Source organism: Manis javanica, chromosome 11 (assembly GCF_040802235.1).
Source record: "Manis javanica isolate MJ-LG chromosome 11, MJ_LKY, whole genome shotgun sequence".
Taxonomy (NCBI): domain Eukaryota; kingdom Metazoa; phylum Chordata; class Mammalia; order Pholidota; family Manidae; genus Manis; species Manis javanica.
This window is the reverse complement of record NC_133166.1, coordinates 48,259,500-48,280,061: the sequence shown is the minus strand read 5'-3', so window position 1 is coordinate 48,280,061 and position 20,562 is coordinate 48,259,500. Positions and strand designations below refer to the sequence as shown.

Below are 20,562 nucleotides of genomic sequence, written 5' to 3'. Positions count from 1 at the left end.
TTCTCTTAGGAGCATTATTTCCAGAGGACCTGTGCCCCCCCTCACCACCTCTTATAATTCTATGTTCTGGTTCAAGAGTTACCAGAATACAAATGGCGGTGGTTTTGACCTTCTATCAGACGGAAAGTTATTTGCCTTCTGGTACACATATAGGAAGTCTTTTCATTTTCAAATTTTTCCAAACTTTGGTAACTACTTCTAATACTCTTAGATATCAGCCAGTCAGGTTATACTTCGATCAGTTTGTTTTTAAAATTAAAGTAATTTTGATTTCATACTTCTTCAAAAAGTAAAGTGTACATTTCTCTTTTAATTTTGTTAATTTTTATCCTCATTTTCCCTTATTTGTAATTTCAAAAAGATTTATTTGCGACAACAAGACAAAACAGCAAGCATTAGTCAAAATGTCCGAATTGCGAAGATGTCACTCATTGACCTGGCAGGATCTGAGAGAGCCAGTACTACCAATGCTAAAGGGGCCCGGTTTATAGAAGGCACAAATATTAATCGATCACTCTTAGCTCTTGGGAATGTCATCAATGTCTTAGCAGATGCAAAGGTGGGTACTCAACGTTTCTTTAAATATTTTGAAATGTTGAAATACATGTAATATCTAGAAAGATATTATTTAGTATAATTTTGTTTTAAAATCTATTATAAATCAAATTTTAAAAGTTTATCAATAATGTTTATATACAGAGCAAACCCTCTGCCTAGTATATCAAATAAAGGTATAGTTCTTGTATTTCTTTTTTAATTTCTAGTTTTGTAATCAGAATTTGTTGAGTGAAAAGCATTGACTATCAGATTAATAGTTAATATTTTATGGCACTTTCTCAGCATTTATTTTGAACTTGATTTTTAAAAAGACTATTTAAAGATCACTACACAGCAAACATGATCATTGAATGAAATGAGGACAAACATTTTAGAAAAACTAAATTCTGTTCTGGTTAGTATTCTATATACAGTATAATCAAGTTAAATATTAAAGAGTTGGTTTTCCTTAAAGAGGAAGAGGGGCTTTAGATTTAAAATGTAATTAAATCACCTAGTAGAATAATATTTACTAGATGCCTTTGGGGCATTTTAAAATATTGTACATCTACTATATGCCAGAAGTGTTTACTAGAACATACCTTATCCGACAATCTCTGTATTTGTAAAAATGACTGCCTTTTTTTGAAGTTAAAATATGATCATTTAATGTAAATTCAAGCCAGGCTCAAAAGCCTTAGGAAAGTTACTGTTAAAGTCTTCAAAATGTTGCATTTTGATTTAGTACACAGTATATTTAAATAATTTGGGAAGTCTTTAAAAAACCATGTTGCTGAAGTCATATGAAGACTGCAAAAACAAGATGTCTTTTTTTATTCTAAGATAAAATCTCAAACATGTAAATAGACGGCATGGTATAAGACTGGTTTTCTAAACTTAAGACATTCATAGCATATTTTTTGCTACCAACTTAATTTTTAATAATTGGCTCCAATTGAGTAACTTGTGAATCAGTGTTTAGGACATGTCTTGAATATGTAAAATTGTTTCAAGTGGTACCAGCAGTGTACACATTCCACACTGTTTGAGAAAGACTGCTGTGGTGGAAAACAGTACTACTGGGATTTGGGACCCATTTGTAGTTCTTTGAATTAGCAGCTGTGTGGCCTGAGGCAAGTCATTTTACTTTTTGTTTAGCTTCATTTTTCTCATCTATAATGTGAAAGATTTACACTGGATAACATAATGTTGCTTTCAGCTTAACATTATAATGATCTGTTTTTACATAGAAGATGGAATTTTTGGAAATATTTTTTATTACCTTAAAGTCAGAACTGTATTGTACAAGTAAAAGGAAACCCAAAAATAAGTTCTCTTAGAACTGTGTTATGCTTTCAGAGAAAATATCTGTAGGATTGTAATTATAATTTATTTTGTATCCAAGTTAGATTGTTATTTTACAAAAGAAGTAGCTCTTTACCATACAGAATTCTTCTTATTCTCTCTAGTATATTTACATGTATTTTAGTTTCTTTTAAAAATATTAATGGAGATTTTTTTATACAGTTATTTTGTTTTTGTACAGTTTTAGATACAGAAAGTTGCTAAAATAATGCAGATTTTGTTAAATATACCTCACACTCAGTTTCCTCTGTTGTTATCATCTTACATTAATATGGAATGCTTATCACAACTAATAAACCACTATTGGTTCTTTTATTATTAACTAAAGTTCATACTTATTCATATGGAAACATGATCTTTAAATAGGGTATTCGTTCTATATAGTAACTAAAAAATCTCATAAAATTCATTACTATTTTGATGACCAATTATATCATTAAGTCTGGGCAAAGTCAGGCAGCGTTTAAATTCTTATAGTGAGTGGTAGCAGGTTTGCATTTAAATGTGGAAAATGACATAACAACTCTTATTTTGTTCTTTCAGAGAAAGAATCCACATATTCCTTACAGAAATAGCAAGCTCACTCGTTTGTTAAAGGATTCTCTTGGAGGAAACTGTCAAACTATAATGATAGCTGCTGTTAGTCCTTCCTCCATATTCTATGATGACACATACAACACTCTTAAGTATGCTAACCGTGCAAAGGACATTAAATCTTCTGTAAGTGTGCTTGCTGTGCCTTTGTGTTCGGGTATTAGGTGCATATTATTTTTAATTCTAACAAAATATTAGCATTTTATTTCTGCTAATCAGTTAGGAAACAAGGCTAGAAATGTCTTTACTAATCTGGTTAACTGAACATTAATTGAGACAGACCATTAAGCATCTTGATTTCATATATAATAGATAACATTATTTTGTTTTGTTGGGTCCTAGAATGATGAGTAATTGGTCAAGACTTTAACTTAAGTATTTGGATTTACATGTTTAATGCTCTTTCCACTATTCCATAGCTGCCAAGGGACCCTTGCTATTTTTAAAAGGATAAAATATAATAAGAATACATTTAAAAAAAACTAGTTGAACTTACAAATGGATGGAGCTTAAAGATTATCTCTAAATTTCTTGTAAATCACAGGAAAAAGAAAGTGGGCAATTTATATTATATTGTGAATGAATGCTTTGCAAGTTCTTAGAAGTGTGTTTTCTTAGATAGTAAGGCAATTTCTTTTATTTTTTATTAAAATATTGATATACAATCTTATGAATGTTTCACATAGTCAGGCAATTTCTTTATGATTTCATTTACATTATTAATGTGCTCAGCATATTGTCATATAGGTACAAAGCATGAGCATAGTTAATCATGACTCACAAATTCTGAATTTGTAGAACTGAATCAATGAGGAGATAATGCCATTTTGCTCATGTATATAAGTATGTGATTGATTGTTAGCTCTCTCTCAACATGCAATCATAATTTCTATTTTTTAACAGTTGAAGAGCAATGTTCTTAACCTTAACAATCACATAACTCAGTACGTAAAGATCTGTAATGAGCAGAAGCAAGAGGTATGTTGACTCTTTACACTGCTATGTTAATGTCCCTGATTCTTATTTGTGTGTTTAGCAAGTGCCTAAAAACTTGACATGTTTTTCTATTACAATTGAAATCTGATTTGTTCAGTTATTTTTCACAGCTAAAATTTTTCTATAGCCATGTATAATAGAAACAAATAATTTGTATTTTAACTAATGTTTTTCCCTACTAGATTTTAATGTTAAAAGAAAAACTAAAAGCCTATCAAGAACAGAAAGCCTTTACTGATGAAAACAAAGCAAAGTTAAAGATTTCAGACTTTCAGGAAAAAGAAATTGAAAGGTAAAAAAGATAATAAGAGTTCATTTTGAGGATTCTTATAGTTTTAAAATTTAAAGTTTTATATTATCATCATTGTATGTTTTTATATTCTCAACTTAATTCAGGAAGTAACTGGTTGCTCTTTATATGACACACTTTGGAGATTAGACCATTTTAGTTGTGATTATAGAGTGGGGAGAACAAGGACTTAGGTGTAAGATGTAGGTAAAACCGATTATGTCACCTATGAAATTAGTTTTTAGTGGTTTTCATAGCTTTCTTTGGTGTGTTAGTCTATTCTAGCAACTATAACAAAATACCACAAACAGGGTAGCTTGTAAACAAAAAAATTATTTCTCACAGTTCTGGAGGATGGCAGTCCAAGATCAGGGTGCCAGCATGGTTGGGTGAGGACCTTCTTCCAGGTTATAGAGTTCTCCTTGAATCTTCACATGGCCAAATGAAAAGGAGATCTCTCTGGAGGCTCTTTTACAAGGGCACACTGAATGTCCTTAATAAAGGAAAGGGAGATCTCTCTAGAGAACACTAATCCCATCCAGGGGGTATCTGCCTCATGACCTGACCACCTACCAAAGGCCCCTCTCATAATACCTTTGATGTTAGGTTTCAACATGTGACTTTGGGGGAACACAGACATTCAGGCAGTCACATCAGGCATTATCATTAGTTGTATAGTTCATCTTAGATCTTATCTACCCTTTCTTGATTCTATATAATTCTAATAATGCACTTACTGAGTAAGTGGTTAATTATTTGAATGGACATCTCTCAGTGATTTAAATTGATACAGAATTTTGATAGGTTCTCACTAAGCTTCTTAACAGGGTAATTTTCAAAATAAAAAGCTCTTATACAGTACTCACAAGCACTTTTCTCCAAAGCTCTTGACAATTTCCCAAATTGTCCAGATGGGACACTAGTTCAAAAGCTGTGGATCTTGAGTAGTTCTAAGATGATAGTAAAGAATTCTTGAATCATGGAAGCAACCTAAATGTCCATCAGTAAATGAATGGACAAAGAAGATGTGGTACATATACACAATGGATTACTATTCAGCCATAAGAAATAAACAAATCTTACCATTTGCAACAACATAGTTGGAGCTAGAAGGTATTATGCACTGAAATAAGCCAGGCAGAGAAAGACAAGTACCAAATGATTTTCCTTATTTGTGGAGTATAACGACAAAGCAAAACTGAAGGAACAAAACAGCAGCAGACTCACAGACTCCAAGAAGGGACTAATGGTTACCAAAGGGGAGGGGTGGGGAAGGGATGGAGGGAGAAGGGGATTGAGGGGTATTATGATTAGTACACATGGTGTGTGGGGGTCATGGGGAAGACAGTGTAGCACAGAGAAGACAAATAGTGACTCTGTGGCATCTTACTATACTGATGGACAGTGACCTCAGTGGGGTATGGGGAGGGACTTGATAATATGGGTGAATGTAGTAACCTCATTGTTTTTCATGTGAAACCTTCATAAGGGTGTATATCAATGATACCTTAATTTTAAAAAAAATTTAAAAAAAGAATTCCTGGATCAAACAAGTTTGGAAAGTTCTCTTAAGGCACCTAAGAGATTTCCAAAGTACATCAGCATATTAAATGCTCTAAAAGGCCCTGTAAGTAATGGAATCTGTTCAACTCGGATTAAAGTTAAGTAAACTTAATTGATGTTTTCCAGAGCAATTTTCTGTTGTTATTAATATGAGGAATTAATATTAAACTTAATATTAACCTTAAAAGCAATGGTTACACTTTTAGAACTCTAGAATTTATAGAAGGTGTCTCCATGTACATGAAATATCTAGTTTCAGCTTTAACACCTTTTTTAAATTGGATGTAAATATTTAAGTTTACATAAAATATCCTCAATTAAAAAAAAAGTTTTTCTTCCCCAGTTACCTCCTATTACCGAACCACATATAATAAAATGTATTACTTTTTATAAATAGTAACACTTTATTTTTATAAATAGTTTTATAGTTTCTGATGATTTTTAGGCCCATATTAATTTTATCTGATCACTAAAATCCTTTCAAATTTGGAGTGGACTACTGTTTCCTCCTTACAAGAAGGAAACAGGAAGTATAAATCATCTCTTTCAAGTCTTATTCCTTTTGCCCCCATATTGTGCTATTTTAAAATATAATAAGTAATTAAACAATTATTTCTATCAATAGCAATGGTTCAGTTTTTAATATCACATAAAGTTGACCTATATATTGTTATAGTATATGAGCTCTGTTTATACTGGAGATTTTCTAAAGCATTTTATTTTCTGTTAATTCCCCTAACAACCCATTGTCAAGATAAAATTTTTATGTTTTGTTAGTCCTATGGGGCTTTTTGTTGTATCCACCAATTTTACAGTGTCCTTTAAAAAGTAACTAAGTCTTATCAAAGGGAGTTTTTAACTTTGATATGTTATGAGTTGTTATTATTTCATTTTGTTTTCAGATGTGGTATTGGTCCTCATGCAACCAGCTATCTGTTGCTAAAAGTTTCTTAAAAATTAAGGAAGTCCCAGCTATTCAAATTTGGAGTCATTTCTGGCATGGAATTCTTTAACATTACTTAACCAGATCTATTTACCAATGAAAAGTTTACAAATTAGTAAACCCTTGTGGAAATGATGGCTTTAAATCATTAAACCTTTCCTTCTGATAAAATGATTCAGGAGAGAGATGGTTCATAAGCATTTATTTGGCTATTTTTCACATTTCAACCTGACTTCACTAACAATAATAGCTTTTGAGTTTTAACTCACACATTAAATAATTTACTTGTATACTTATTTTATAAAGAAGATAATGATAAATTACCCCAGAGTCTTTGTCATATCTCCTGAAATATTTGAAATACCTTTTATAATATCAGTCAGACTGTTACATAAAACTTTTTTAATGCCATGAGTTTTCAAAATGCCTGTTTTAAAAAACTTAATATTTTTATGAAGTTTAAACAGATAAAGGAAAGAGTATTTACTATATATCAAAGCTATTTTGAAAGGTAATATTCAAAAAGAAATCATAATAGGAAAGTACAATTGTTTATACAGAATAATCATAAAACTTCTATATAAAACTGACTGTACCAAAAAATTAAAATATTTTACATTAAAATATTAAATATAAGTAAAATATTAAAATATTCATCATGTCACCTAATGTTATTGTCAAACATTTTTGTTTTCTATTTACTTGACTGTTTTAAATGATTGGAAAAGAGTTGTTACTAGTCAATTCCTTTGGACTCTGTTTTTACAAAAAAGTTCATTTTTTTTTTAAAGGAGCTCTCTAGAAACTTTTGATACTACTTTCTTTCTTCCTTGCTAGTCACTAAATACCACCAACTGAAATAAGTCTGGACCACACAATGACAAAGTTGACAAAAAATTTAACTATAATCTTGGATAAAATATTACAAAAAAAACCTGAGATATTATCTTTGGGTATAAACAAAAGATAACTCATCAACTCATTTACTGGCATTAGCATTGTTGTAATACAATACAATGAAATCACAGTGTCTGTACATACCTCCTATGAAATATTTATCAGTTTGACAAAACTGCAGTAAAGTCAATGTATTGTGGTTTATATTCATCCCTAATAGAGTTTCATTAAGAGTTACTGACGTAAATAGGCAGTGTGTTTACCACAGATCCTTACAAGTATATCCAAGATTCTGGCCAAAGAACATTTATTTTTAAATGCTATACTTTGTTAGTTTTATTTTAAAGGATTCACAGTTAATTTTTCTTTGAGAGTTTTACCTCTGTGTGAGTGTTCATACTGTGACTTAGAGGTGGATATGTATTTTTATAAAATTAGAATATGGCTGTGTCCAATGTTCTGCTGATCTTGGGGGATGCAGGACTGCAGTTTTCTTTTAGGGTTTTTATAGGAGTTATTCAGCTTGAGGTCTTTATGCATTAGGAGGAGATGATAATCTAACTCCCCAGCTTTGATTCTCTAAATCTGTATTCCCCTATGCAAGTGGCTTTCCTAGGTTTACTGCACTGTAAATGTGAATGTTTTGGGTCCTGGTGGTGTCAGCTGACTCTCAGCCAGGCTGTAGGGGGTACCTAACCGTATGGTGTGTTTTCAGTATAACAAATTCTGAAGCTAAAAACTGGCTAGCTCGCTTTCCCTAGGGGGCCATGGAGGTACCATATGATTATGCCACCCACTGCTTCTTTCTTCACAGTGAGCCAACACCAAAACAACAAACAATACTGTGTATTTCTAGGGCCTTTGGAATTGGGATAGTGCAGATCCTGATTATCATCCTTTTCCTAAAGAGAAAATATTTTATTTTTGCTAAGCAGTATATGACTAACACCAGAGGTCTTATAATACTTATATCTTTTAATAACATGATTTTCTTGAAGGAGAAAGAGAGAAACCCAGTACAGTAAAAATAAAGTTGATAAACCTTTCAAAATATTTTTGTTATTTGATAGGAAATATATCACTATACTTGCTATTTATCATTGAGTCTGATTCTGAGTGGTACATATTTTTTTTGTTCATGCCTTTAAGTAAACTTTGTAACATCTATCACAAATTAGTGAGATTCTATAATGTGTTCATTTTTGGTAGATTTCAAGAAACTCTGAACTGCTTGTTCCATAATCGAGAAGAAATCAGGGAAGAATGTCTGAAGTTGGAAATGCTACTTAAAGAAAATGAACTTAAATCATTCTATCAACAACAGTGCCATAAACAGATAGAAATGATGTGTTCTGAAGACAAAGTAGAAAAGGTATTTAACAACTTGATAATTAAATTTTAGAGGATGTAAAAACACGGTGACTTGTAATTCTAGACATTTGATAAGCAATGTTACTTAATCACCTATTCTCTACAAACACCCGGAAATGCTGGAAGAAATGTAGTAACATTGTTAAATACATAGTTAAGTGTACAAGAAACAAAATTAAGTTCCTTGGTGTCAGAAACAAAAGTGAAACAAACAAACAAAAACAAAAACAAAAAAAATCTTCCTTGCAACTCTTGCTTCTGTCTGTGTTAGTTGGAATGTGTAACATGAGCTTAACACACTCAGGGAGAGTTAGGAACAACAGGTTGGGCACTGGAGCAGTTCACCCCAGATGCAGCTAATACTTTACAACTTAGACAGTAGTTTTTTAGGGTTTTTTTTTTTTCCAGGAAAGAATATTTTATCACTTACATTAGCATTTCCATTGCATGGTGCCAAAAAAAAGCAGACCCAACTCTTACTTAATTTCATTATTTAAGACAATAGTGCACTGCTTTCCCCCTTCACACACACAGACTATGACCATTATGCTGCCTTTGATATACAACACTACTTAAGTAAAGGACACAACAGAGATGGAGTGTGTGACAGTCCCCACATGATGCTGGAAGTCTCAGAGGCCTGCACTCTTCCTGTTGGTAGGACACCAGGAAAAAACATCTTACCACCTAGCACAGGAAGACAAAGAACAAGCATGGGGTAGGACAAAAGTCTCACTTAAAAACTGTCATTATTGATACACTTTTCATAGGATTTGAGGTTTGAATTTTTATAATCCATTATTTCATTTAGCATATCCCTTAAGTGTGACAAATTAACACAGAAAATGATAAGAGCAGTGAAAATATATGGGGATTTGGGCACCGCAATGCAAAATCAGCCTAATAAACAGACCCTATCTTCAAACTGCTAGGAACTCACTGTCCAAAATGACAAAACATGTGGTGAAACAATCTACCATAAGCAAGTTAGACTTATAAGGAATTCATAAGCAAATATGACAAACCCTCCCCAAAACTTCAGATAATAGAGAAATTTGATAACAATTATAAAAGAAACAATGTCATCAAAAAGGGAATTAACAGAGGAATCAAAGATAACAAGAATATCCATATATGAGAAGAAAACAAATGAAACTTCCAGAAATCAAAATTTTATTCTCTGAAATTAAAAAATTTCACTTCAGTTTATAGGTATAATACTAGGCAATGTTTTCAGCACTTTATTAATTATCAAACAACCCAATCTGTAATGTTATTATCCTCATAATAAAGATGAGGGAACCAAGGCACAGACAAGTGATTTTGTCCAAGGATACATAACTTATAGGTGTCAGAGCTGTGATTTGAACTCAAACAAGCAGATTCCAGAGCCTGTGCTCTCATCCCTATTCTTTTGATTATTAGATGGAGCTGAATAGAGAATAAAGAAACTGGAAGATCTTAGGAAATCACACCAAATACATAATAAAAAGATAGCAAGTGTGAACAAGATGTTATCACATGAAGGACAGACTGAAAAGTCATGCATTCATGTAATAGATATTTTGAAGGAAATATATTAATGCAAAAGGGAAAAGAACAGTACCCAAAATTTAGATTTCTTCATGGACTGATAAATTCAAAAAGCATGAATTCCAATTAAATAGGATAAAAAAATGTGTACCTTGACATGTGCAACTCCAGATCACCAAAGATCAGAAAAATAAATTTTGAAAATACTGGATAATTATTCCCCCTAGTTTTGGGGTCACTAAGTTTAATTTTATTTTGGTATTTTATGTGATTTAGTTACAGAGATAATACATGAGATACATTCATGTATGACTTATTAAAAAGCTTTCTCTTATAAATAACTTCCCAGTCTCTAGACCACCACCCCAAGCATGTTTTTCTTTTCCTACCTTCCCAGAATTAACAAATATATATAAATTTTTAAAATTTTTTTTAAAGTCTGAAAGCCATCAAATTTTAAATAGTGCTTTAAGAAAAATCAGCATTTCATTTTTTTCTTAGCCAGTGAAAGGGAAAGATATGATATGCTAAGAAATCAATCATAAAATATTTAATGTATCATCGATGGCAATTTATTAGTAGTTATTAAACTACATTATCAAAATTAGTTTACTAATTTATTTAGTAATTCAATTTACTAATTCATTGACTGAATATGTACTTATTATGCCTTATTGAAAATGGCTTTTTTTAAACCATTTTAAGAATTGATTGACATACAGTAAAATATTTGATGTATACAACTTGATGGACTTGGAAATAATATACATTTGTGAAAATCACCACAATCTGTGCTATAAGCCTATAGTTTCCTCTCATCCTCTTTATTAGTAGTAGAATTACAGCAATAACAATACTTAGTATAAAATATACCCTCTCAGCAATTTTAAGCATACAATATAGAATATCATTTAGCTTTTAAAAAGAGAAGAAAAGCCTGCAATTTGTAACAACATAGATGAATCTGGGGGATGTTAAGCTAAGTGAAATAAGTCAGACAAAGAACAAATTCTACATACCATTTATATGAAAAATCTAAAATAGTCAAACTCAGAAGTGGAGTGTAGAATGCTGGTTGTCACAGCCTGTGGGGAAGGCAAAAAACCAGCAAGTATTAGACAAAGCATACAAAATTTCAGTTACACAAGATAAATAAGCTATAGAGATTTTGTACTATACAGCATAGTGCCTCAGAGTCTACGCTCTTAATCATTCTGCTTTACTGTAAGTACTATAAATGCTATACATATTCAAAGAAGACAGTGGCTTACAATTATGATGGCTAAGGAAGGCTTCCTTGTGGATAAATAACATTTATACTAGGCCTTGCATAACAATATCAATAGGAGAAAAACAAATAGGAATAGTATGTTCTAGATAGGATATCAGTTTGACCAGAGCATAGCATATTTGTGGAATAGTATGTATGGAGGTATATAACTATTCTCAATACTTCCTGCCAATTCCCATTCCCTTAACCATAGCAGATATCACTGACTGATTGCCATACTATCCTGAAGTTGCCAGAGCTAACCACTATGAATGGATTGTGGATGGTACATGATATAAGACATACTTGCCATATTGGAAATTATTGAGAGTCAATTGGAAAGATAGAAGAGTGGGCCAGATTGTGGAAACTTTGATCGCCTAGAATTGTACCATCTATTTTTGTAGTCAAAAGGTAGTTTTTAAGCAACAGTGTAGAGCATTATCAGAGTTTACAATCAGTGCCATTTTTAAAACATTTGAGTATTATACTTAATAAAGTTAATAAACTTAGTCTATTTAACCCCAAGCTAAATAATGATTATTTTACTCTCTTACTTACCCGACTGAATTTTAAATGCCATTAGCAAGATTAAGACATAAAGTAGGGGTATGGGTTTCGTAGGTTTCTTTCACTTTTTTTCCGTCTTCATCTTTATTCTTCTGCTTAGTAGCCTTTTTTCAGATCACTTGCCTTTTATAATTTATTACTTTTGGTTATTTCAATCCATATGTTCCAATTCTTAGAGCAATTTTTATGAGACTGGATATGCAATGGAAATAAAACCTCTTTAAATTTATTGGTTGTGGTTTAATTATTAAAAAACATCTAGAAGCTGAGGGTTTTTTCTGTTTTTGTTTTTATGCACTGAAGTGTCAAACTTAGTCTTAATAAACCACAAAGGCAAGGAATTTTTTATCTTTCTTGAACCCTTACCAAAAGAAGTTTATCATCAGAAGTGCTAAAAGAATCTCATAACATTGATTCATCTATAAATGGTGTTAGAGTATGGACTCTGAAATAACTATTAAAGTGAATTTCCTGGAATTTTATGGCCATGTAAAGATAATCTGCAGATTATTTTTTGGTGAAATATAAGTTTATTGTGTTAGCAGTCCTTTCACACAAAGCGGTAGTAGCACCTAAGTTTTAAAATTATGTTTGTTCTCACTCAAGATCTTTTGTTATATTCTGGGGATTTTGTTAATAAAACATATAAAGCTCTTTTGAAACCTTAATTGGGAAACATTTTACTTTAAGTCAGGGTTTAACATGTATAGTTTAAAATTTATTCCCAAACACTTGCTGTTTATTTCAGAACAGTGATTCAGTGGAAGTACCCTGAGAAGGTATAGAGACTTACTTGACTGTTTATTTCAGAACAGTGATTCAATAGAAGTACCCTGAGAAGGAAATCACAGAGTATATATTTGATGGATATAATAAGTAAAATCCAAAACATACCTTTTGGGGTTTTCAGTTAGTATCTTTTTGGTATTAAATATTGGATTCCATCAGACCCACAGATCATCTACTGCCCTGATTTCAAGAGTACCTACAATATTTATAAAAGTTAAAGCAAAATGAAGATAATTTGATTTAACTGCCTTCCTTCAGGCAGGTTCTTTTATGTTCCTTTTTCACATGAGATGACTGAAGACCTACTGAGCCTGACTTGCCTAAGTTTTAACACCTGCTGAAAAGCAGAAGAAAGTCAAGAAGCCACATATTCTACCTTCTGTTACAGCAGCAGTGTCTCTAAACTTTTCAGGTCTCAGGATCCCTTTCTCCTTTTAAAACTCTCAAAGAGCTTTTCTTTGTGTGGATTCCATCAACCAATATCCTCATATTAGAAACTTAAACTAACATCTGCAAAACTGTATCTATCTGATAATTTTAAAACAATTTATTAACCCATTACATGAAGGCATAATTAACACTTTAATGAAAAATAACTAATTATGTTTATCTAAAACAGAACAAGGTAGTAAGAAGAGTGACATTGTTCTTCCACATTTTTGCAAATATCTTTAATGCCTGGCTTTTCCCAAGAAAATATCAATTTATCTTTTATAAAAGGTAATAAGAATTTTATCTCTTAAAGAGAGTGAGGTCTTTGACTAAGTTCTAATATAGTTCCTGTTCTTTTTGTCATTCATGTAGTTCCCTACTTCCCAAACCAGCTGCAGGTGCTTGTTCTAATCTATGGAGATCTTTGTCTCAGGTCCAGCCATCATATCTAATGATTATTGAGTTCACTGTCTGTAGGCAAATAGCCCAGAGATGTCAAGGTGTTCTGGCCTACAGTTCCCATGATAGTGTGTAAGACCCTTGAAGTTCTGATCTCAGTTCATGCCTAGGTAAAACACCAAAAATATTCAGAATATCCATTATAGGTCCTGAACCAACCATCAGGCAAGATCAGATATGAGCCCTGTGATATAATCTCTATTTTTTAATGACCATTTGTACAAGCCAATCTACAGTTCTCATAAGCAAAACCAAAGCTATAGATACTTACTGCTTCACATCTTTCAAAATTGGAGGGAGGACAAGAGCAGATCATTAATTTGCGTTGATTTTGAGTAAAGAAATTATGGATTTATCAGACCTTGTATGAACTTTTCAAATGCAACATTTAAAAGAATATATTTTAGCACCAAAAACAAAGCTATAGTCTTCAATCTGGCCATTGTATTTCTTAAAGCCATAAACTCAACATGTAACTTTATAAAAATGACTCAAAATTTAATTTCCTGTTTTCCTACAAGCAGTGGTATTGTGAGATTTCAAAGGGGAAATAGTTTTAAGTACAAAAGTATAGACTAGCTTAATAGGCTACAATAGCACACTTTTAAGAATATATAGTACTTTACTAATATCCTGTACTTCAAACATCAAAAAAATTAGGTTGACTATTAAATGCCTTGTTTTTTCAGGCCACTTGCAAACGAGATCATAAACTTGCAATGTTGAAAAATCGTCGCAGTTACCTAGAGAAGAAAAGGGAGGAAGAATTAAAGCAGTTTGATGAGAACACTAATTGGCTCCATCGTGTTGAAACTGAAATGGGACTATTAGGTCAAAATGTTCATATTGCAAAGGTACAGACTTTGTGTTTGTGTATTTAGATTAATTTTATATAAACTGAGCTTTTCAAATTCATTGTCTTTGTTTTCGAGTAAATATCTTCTGTAAGATAGCCATTGCCTCATGTAAGAGTTAATTGACATTTTATTGTTTTTAACTGAATATATCCACTGCTTCACTAATTTACCCACTAGAGTTGCCTTTTCTGTATTTTCAGAAGAGTAAAGATAATCTTAAAAGTTATTACTCTTAAGCATTTACGTTCTTTTATGAGGTAATTCATAAGTTAGAATAAAGTAATTCTATATCAAGCTACTTGAAGATTTATCATAGGCAGTGTAAGTTTGCTGGACACATTATCACCCTGAGCATAATTAGATTTCTCTTAATAAGAAAGAAGGAGGAAACAAATAAGGAATAAGCAACTAGCAAGTAACTGCTACAAAGTAACTAATTTTGATCCTAATACTTTAAAAGAACTTCTTTACACTCTTTTTGAAAAAGAAGGAGCATCTAGTCTTTACTTTGATCATGCATTTCTGAAATTCTGTATTTGTATCACCTAATTGGTATCTAGCCCTCTTAAATCTTCAAATTTCTAGAAAAGTACTAGACTAAAAATAAAAGTGAAATAAAATATAAAATATTCAATAACAAATGAATGCAGCTAGTGATTGTAAATAGTCAATTTTTTATTATGATTCAAAGATACTAGCCAATGTATCATGACTTGGGAAATGGATTCTCTGATTGACTAACAATAAGTCAATGGCCATCCTTTTAGCATTAAAGCTCAAACTGGAGAGTAAGAAGATGAGCAGGAGTAGTCAATGATGACAGTTCAAGGTAGTAAAAGGAGCAACCAGAAGTAGCAGATACCTTGTTTCTTAAGAAGAAAGCCAAAGACAAACAATGACTAAATGGTTCTAATGTGGAGATTCCCTGAGTGTCACCCACCTACATAATCTATACCCCAGTAATTCTAGAAGCCTGCAAAATATCTTGCTGAAAGTATGCCATCCAGTTATTTCAGTAGATTGGTAACTAAATGTAGTACATACATACTTTAATAGTATTTTAGAATATAACTTAATTGACAAATCGCTTTAGATTATTCCCTACAGAGAGAATGTAAATATTGGTTTGAGAATAGACTTTGGAGTTAGAGCAATCAGCAATTCTTGTATTTGATGTGTTGAATACTAACTCTTAACACTAACTGTATGACTTTGGACAAGTTGTTTTAATTTTATTATCCTAATTTCTCATCTACGAATATAGTTAAGGGCATTATAAACTTAAATGAAATGCTGTATGCCAAAACCTACCACCACTTAACACATAATAGTTTAATAATATTCTAAGCAACAGTAGCATAGACATCAATAGCCAAAAAAAGGTGTATAAAAAAGGAGCACAACAAAGTTAGCCACATTATAAACTATATTTTCCATTTTTCCTCCAAAAGAGTGATTCTGACCTTTTTGGGTCATCAATGCCTTTGAGAATCTGATCAAAGAGCTGTTTATATGTTCTCCCAGATGGGAGATTGGGAAGGTCACATTCATACAATTTTGCTTTTTTTAAAGTCATTTTTCCATTGATACATCATTAAGAATTTACTGTAGAAGAAAATTAAAGCTAACTTTTTAAAAAATGCTATATTCATCTTAAGATCATATAATGGATAATGGACATATTTACATGATTTAAAAGGAGTAAGAAAAAATGGCAATGACTAATCAATAAATTATAATCAGGATTATTATCTAAACTGAGAAACAGTAACTTGAAATTTCCATGCTAGATCTGTAGCATCTAAAGTTGTGGAGGTTCACCAAAGAAGTATTAGAGTACCTATCCTCCATTAGAGTACCTATGAGAGTACCCAAGCCATGTTCTGGAAAGTAAATTTTCAGAGAAAACATATATTAACCACAGCCAATTTAGTGTTTCCCATTCAGTGCTCAACAGTTGATTCTCTTGAAAAGTTAGATATTGAATGTTTATAGTTTTTGGTTTGTTTCACTTATTATTTTTTAGAGAGCCTGTATATCTAGAACAGTCTATTCACAACCTGATCATTGTCTAAATGACATAATATGAAAAGTATTTTGGTTAAATTTTTTACCTTAGCTTAAAATAACTTAAAGATTCTTTAGTTTTCTTCATTATTATAACTTACAGCTATGATGATCTAGTAGAATAATTAGCTCTTCTAGTGGGCAAATCTTTCTAATGAAGAGTCAAAAGTTTTTTTGTATTTGGTAAAATGTAACATGAAATTTACTGTTTTAACCATTTTTAGATGTACAGTTCAAGTAGCATTAGTGTTACTACTAGATTTTTTTTCCCCTTAGCAGCCTTACATAATTTGCATTATACTCGTATTATAATTTAGTGTGTTTATATAAGAAAATTCTAATTTATAACACAACCCCACTTAGGGAAGTTCTTAAGAAATTGTTTGGTATTAAAGAGGCAAAAAAATCAATTGAAGAAATTTACTTGTTTGCCCTTTGCTGTCCCATATTTATCATAAGCTCCCATTAAAAAAATGATATGAATTCTTTTTAATATCATTATTGGTAATTTGTTTTTCCTTTTTGCCTCCTTTAACAAAAATGACTTTTCTAAAAGTTAACTCTAAACATACCAGTCTTCAGTACTTTTTCCCTAATATAAACTCTGTTTTATGATTTCCCAGGTCTAGCATGGCTCCCAAATACCTCTTGAGTTTTATGTCACCTATCATTATATTATTCTTCATTTCAGCCATTAGTAACTTGTAGTTCTCAAAATAGGCCATGCTCTTCCATTCAATTTCATTCATTAGTGTATTAATAACAATAAGAAAAGACTTAAATTGTAAACTTATTTTCTAAAGAGGCCTAGCTAGCCAAGGCCCATTATTGACCATATAATTATACAATCAAAGCTTGTCTCTTTAAAAGAGTGAATCAAGAAGATAAAGAATAACATATTGAAGGAAGTATATACAGAGGGATTTTTTTTAAAAGAGAAAAGATGGAATATTTGGAAAATGTGTTCAAACTATTAGGATCATTGAATTTTCTAACTGGAAAAGACTAAAGAGATTATCTAGTCAAGCTCTTAAGTTTTAGTCAAGTTAATTGATCTGCATAAACACTATATATATTTTTGGCTTAAGATATTATTTGTGTCATGGCTGAGACCATCTCTAAAATCACCTTATATGTAGGCCAGTGCTTTAAGCATATCATCCTCACTCCCTAAAGAGAGTTTTCTCTAAAATACTTGCTATATTTCTTGAATGTAGTTATGAATCAGGTGAGTAAACAATCTCAGTTTTAATATAGCTCAGAAACATAGGTGACATTGTTTCCTTGTCATAATGCCTACCACTGGTATAGGAAATATTCGGGGAAAAAAGAAAAAGAAGAAAAAAATGTTAAGCTTTTAGAGAAGCAGTGGCCATCTGCAGACTGGGAAGGAATATTGAAAAGCTGTAATGGACTATGGGAATTGTCCCCAGGAGGAAATTTCTAAGCATAGCTCCTTTGCCTGTGGTAGCACCTCACAATGTCCAAACAACTGCATTCCTTTTTCATTATATTGACTAAAATTTTCCCAATAAAGATTCTGAGAATGTCATTGGATTATTACCATTCAAATTTAGGTAACCACTTAACTGACATTTCTCAATACTTAAGATTTAGTGGGTTTAAGGAAAGACAGGTAGTTGTAGATGGTAGATTAGAGAACACTTGAGCTTAGGAAAATGGGAATCTACAAAAGACTTTTTCGTACTTTTGCTCTAAAAAGGAGCTTATACCACGATTAATGAGGTGAGAAATTTTTATTGGATGTAACTCCAGACATTGTACTCTAAGGCTATGATACTGAACTAGTTTGACACAGCCTCTTTCCTGGTTGTAAACTTTACATTCTAATACAGACAGAGAAGCTATAAACAAAAAAATGAAATTGTTACTAATCAGTGCTATGGCAAAACTATTAAGGGTGGAGAGTGTCCATCTTTAAGTATAATGCTCAGGAAAAACCTCCCTGAGGAACTGAAATTTAATCAAAAACTGGCTATGTTCATGTACTTGTAAAGCATTATGATCAAGGTGGATAGACCAAGAAACTGTCATCCTAACTTTTCTGAGTTCATAACATTCAGTTTCTGAGAAAATTGAAGCTTATTTTGCTTGTAAGACCACCTGTACCAGAAAACATACTTTTCAAGTTATTTCTAAACATATCATTTCATATGTAAAATATTAGTACTATTGACACCAATATAAAATCTTTTAAAATTCATTTAATTTTAACATTCATAAAGGAATCTGAAGTATAGTTTGCATTGTTTTCCTCAGGAACTCAATAAAGATCTTCAGTGTCACCATTTGCATCTGCAGAATAAAGATTTGAAAGCACAAATTAAACACATGATGGATCTAGCTTGTCTTCAAGAACAACAACACAAGCAGACTGAGGGGTAAGTATATGGATTTACCTATTGTATAAATGTTAATACTATAAACCTAAGAAACGTGAAATATAGTTCAGTTTTCCACTGACAGAAAATTGAATTTTATGGTATAGAGGGTACATTATTATAAGTGTTTACCAACATCACAAAGCATACAGAGTTAGAAAACATTGAGAAAGTATAAAATATGTGGTTCTCTAACTATTTTTTTTGTGTGTTTCTTAGTTTTGGAAGTATTTGTCTAAAAATTTATTGTTCTATGTAATATATACCATGTAATACAGAATTCCAAAGATACTTATCTAGTGAAAAAGAGTGTATCTTCTACCTATCTTCAAGCTATCCATTTCTCCTCTTGGAAGCAATTACTGTTAATACCAACTGAGTTTTTAAGTAGGTAATTTTAAGCATTCATAATTCAAGAATCATTTTTTTTGCTGTCATTGAAATGAAATTACTAAAATTTTATATTTTTTTAACATAATGTGTCCCAGTTTTTATGTGATACTATAGTAGCTCTTTCATGCTCTCTCTTCTACCTCAGTAGTAGCATCTTCTGATTTTTAAAACATAATGGTAAAAAAAAACAAAATATAGCTTAATCTTTATTTTCATTACCTTGATATGTCAGTCAACTCCTTAAGTGTCACTTTCATGTTCTTTAAAAATAAGAAATTTCTCTAACGGATTTCTGGTAGCCTAAAATTCTATTGTGGTCTACTAGTATTCTTAAATAACTGCTAATTAATTTTCCATACTTTTGATTTAAGGGAGATCTTATTAGAATAGTGATCTTAAAAAGAATAAAAAGGGGGAAAAAAAGAAAGGAAACATTCTTCTGTGGGTAGAAGTTCAAGCTAAACTCATACTTTCTATGTCTAAACCTAGAATAGATATTGAATATTCATTTACTAGCCATCAAACTATGTACAAGAGCTAAAGCTATCAAAGAAACATTAATTTATTACAACCATACTGTATTTGTTGTATCAGACAAATAGATTAATACATTTAAGATAAATTTTTGCCTCAAAATAGGCAAAAAATATTTCTGCCTCTTATGTAGAAAATTGGTGAACCAAAGCTTAACAGGCAAGCTGACATAGTACAAAAAGAATGAGCTTATAGTTGGTCTGGAATTCTTGTTTGTATTAGCAGTATAGCCTTGCATAACCTCACTTACTTAACCTCAAGTAAGCTTAGTTTCTTTATATGTTGAAATAGATTATAGTACTTTCCTTATAAAGATTTTGAAAGGAATAAATGACAAAAAATAAGAGAAGATGAACTGCCTTAGCTTGACTTTGTAGAGTGGAGGCAAAAACTGATTTAATATATAATTAAGGTGCTGGGGGAAAAATTACCAACCAAGAAAACTACCCAGTAAAGTTATCATTCAGAATTGAAAAAGAGAAACAGTTTTCCAGACAAGCAAAAGCTAAAGGAGTCCATTACATTTTATTACTCTTACAAAAAGGGACTTTTTTAAGCAAAAAAGAAAGTGTGCCAATTAGAAACATGAAAGTTTAAATCTGAATGGTAAAGTTAAAATATATATTAATTGTAGTAGATTAATCATTTATAAAGCTAGAATAAAGGTTAAAAGAAAAAAGTAGGAAAAGTGTAACTACAAT

The 20,562-nt window shown here is 31.4% G+C and overlaps 1 protein-coding gene and 1 non-coding gene across 5 annotated transcripts in view; both read left to right on the top strand.

Annotated features, from left to right (window-relative positions):
- The window catches only part of KIF18A (kinesin family member 18A), a 77,962-nt gene that overhangs the window by 16,532 nt on the left and 40,868 nt on the right, over positions 1-20,562 (top strand). For all 4 annotated transcript variants that reach the window (XR_012122664.1, XM_017672775.3, XM_073216349.1 and 1 more), the window contains exons 6-12: positions 362-559; positions 2,446-2,622; positions 3,400-3,474; positions 3,675-3,784; positions 8,394-8,556; positions 14,298-14,462; positions 18,813-18,934. Coding sequence is in view for 3 of the 4 variants with exons in the window: in XM_017672775.3 (XP_017528264.2) it covers positions 362-559; positions 2,446-2,622; positions 3,400-3,474; positions 3,675-3,784; positions 8,394-8,556; positions 14,298-14,462; positions 18,813-18,934 (1,010 nt within the window). In the remaining variant the exon portion in view is untranslated. The remainder of the gene's footprint in view (positions 1-361; positions 560-2,445; positions 2,623-3,399; positions 3,475-3,674; positions 3,785-8,393; positions 8,557-14,297; positions 14,463-18,812; positions 18,935-20,562) is intronic.
- On the top strand, positions 20,204-20,266 carry LOC118971292 (small nucleolar RNA SNORD57). Its single transcript, XR_005059667.1, has one exon. It is a non-coding gene; the product is annotated as a small nucleolar RNA SNORD57 (small nucleolar RNA).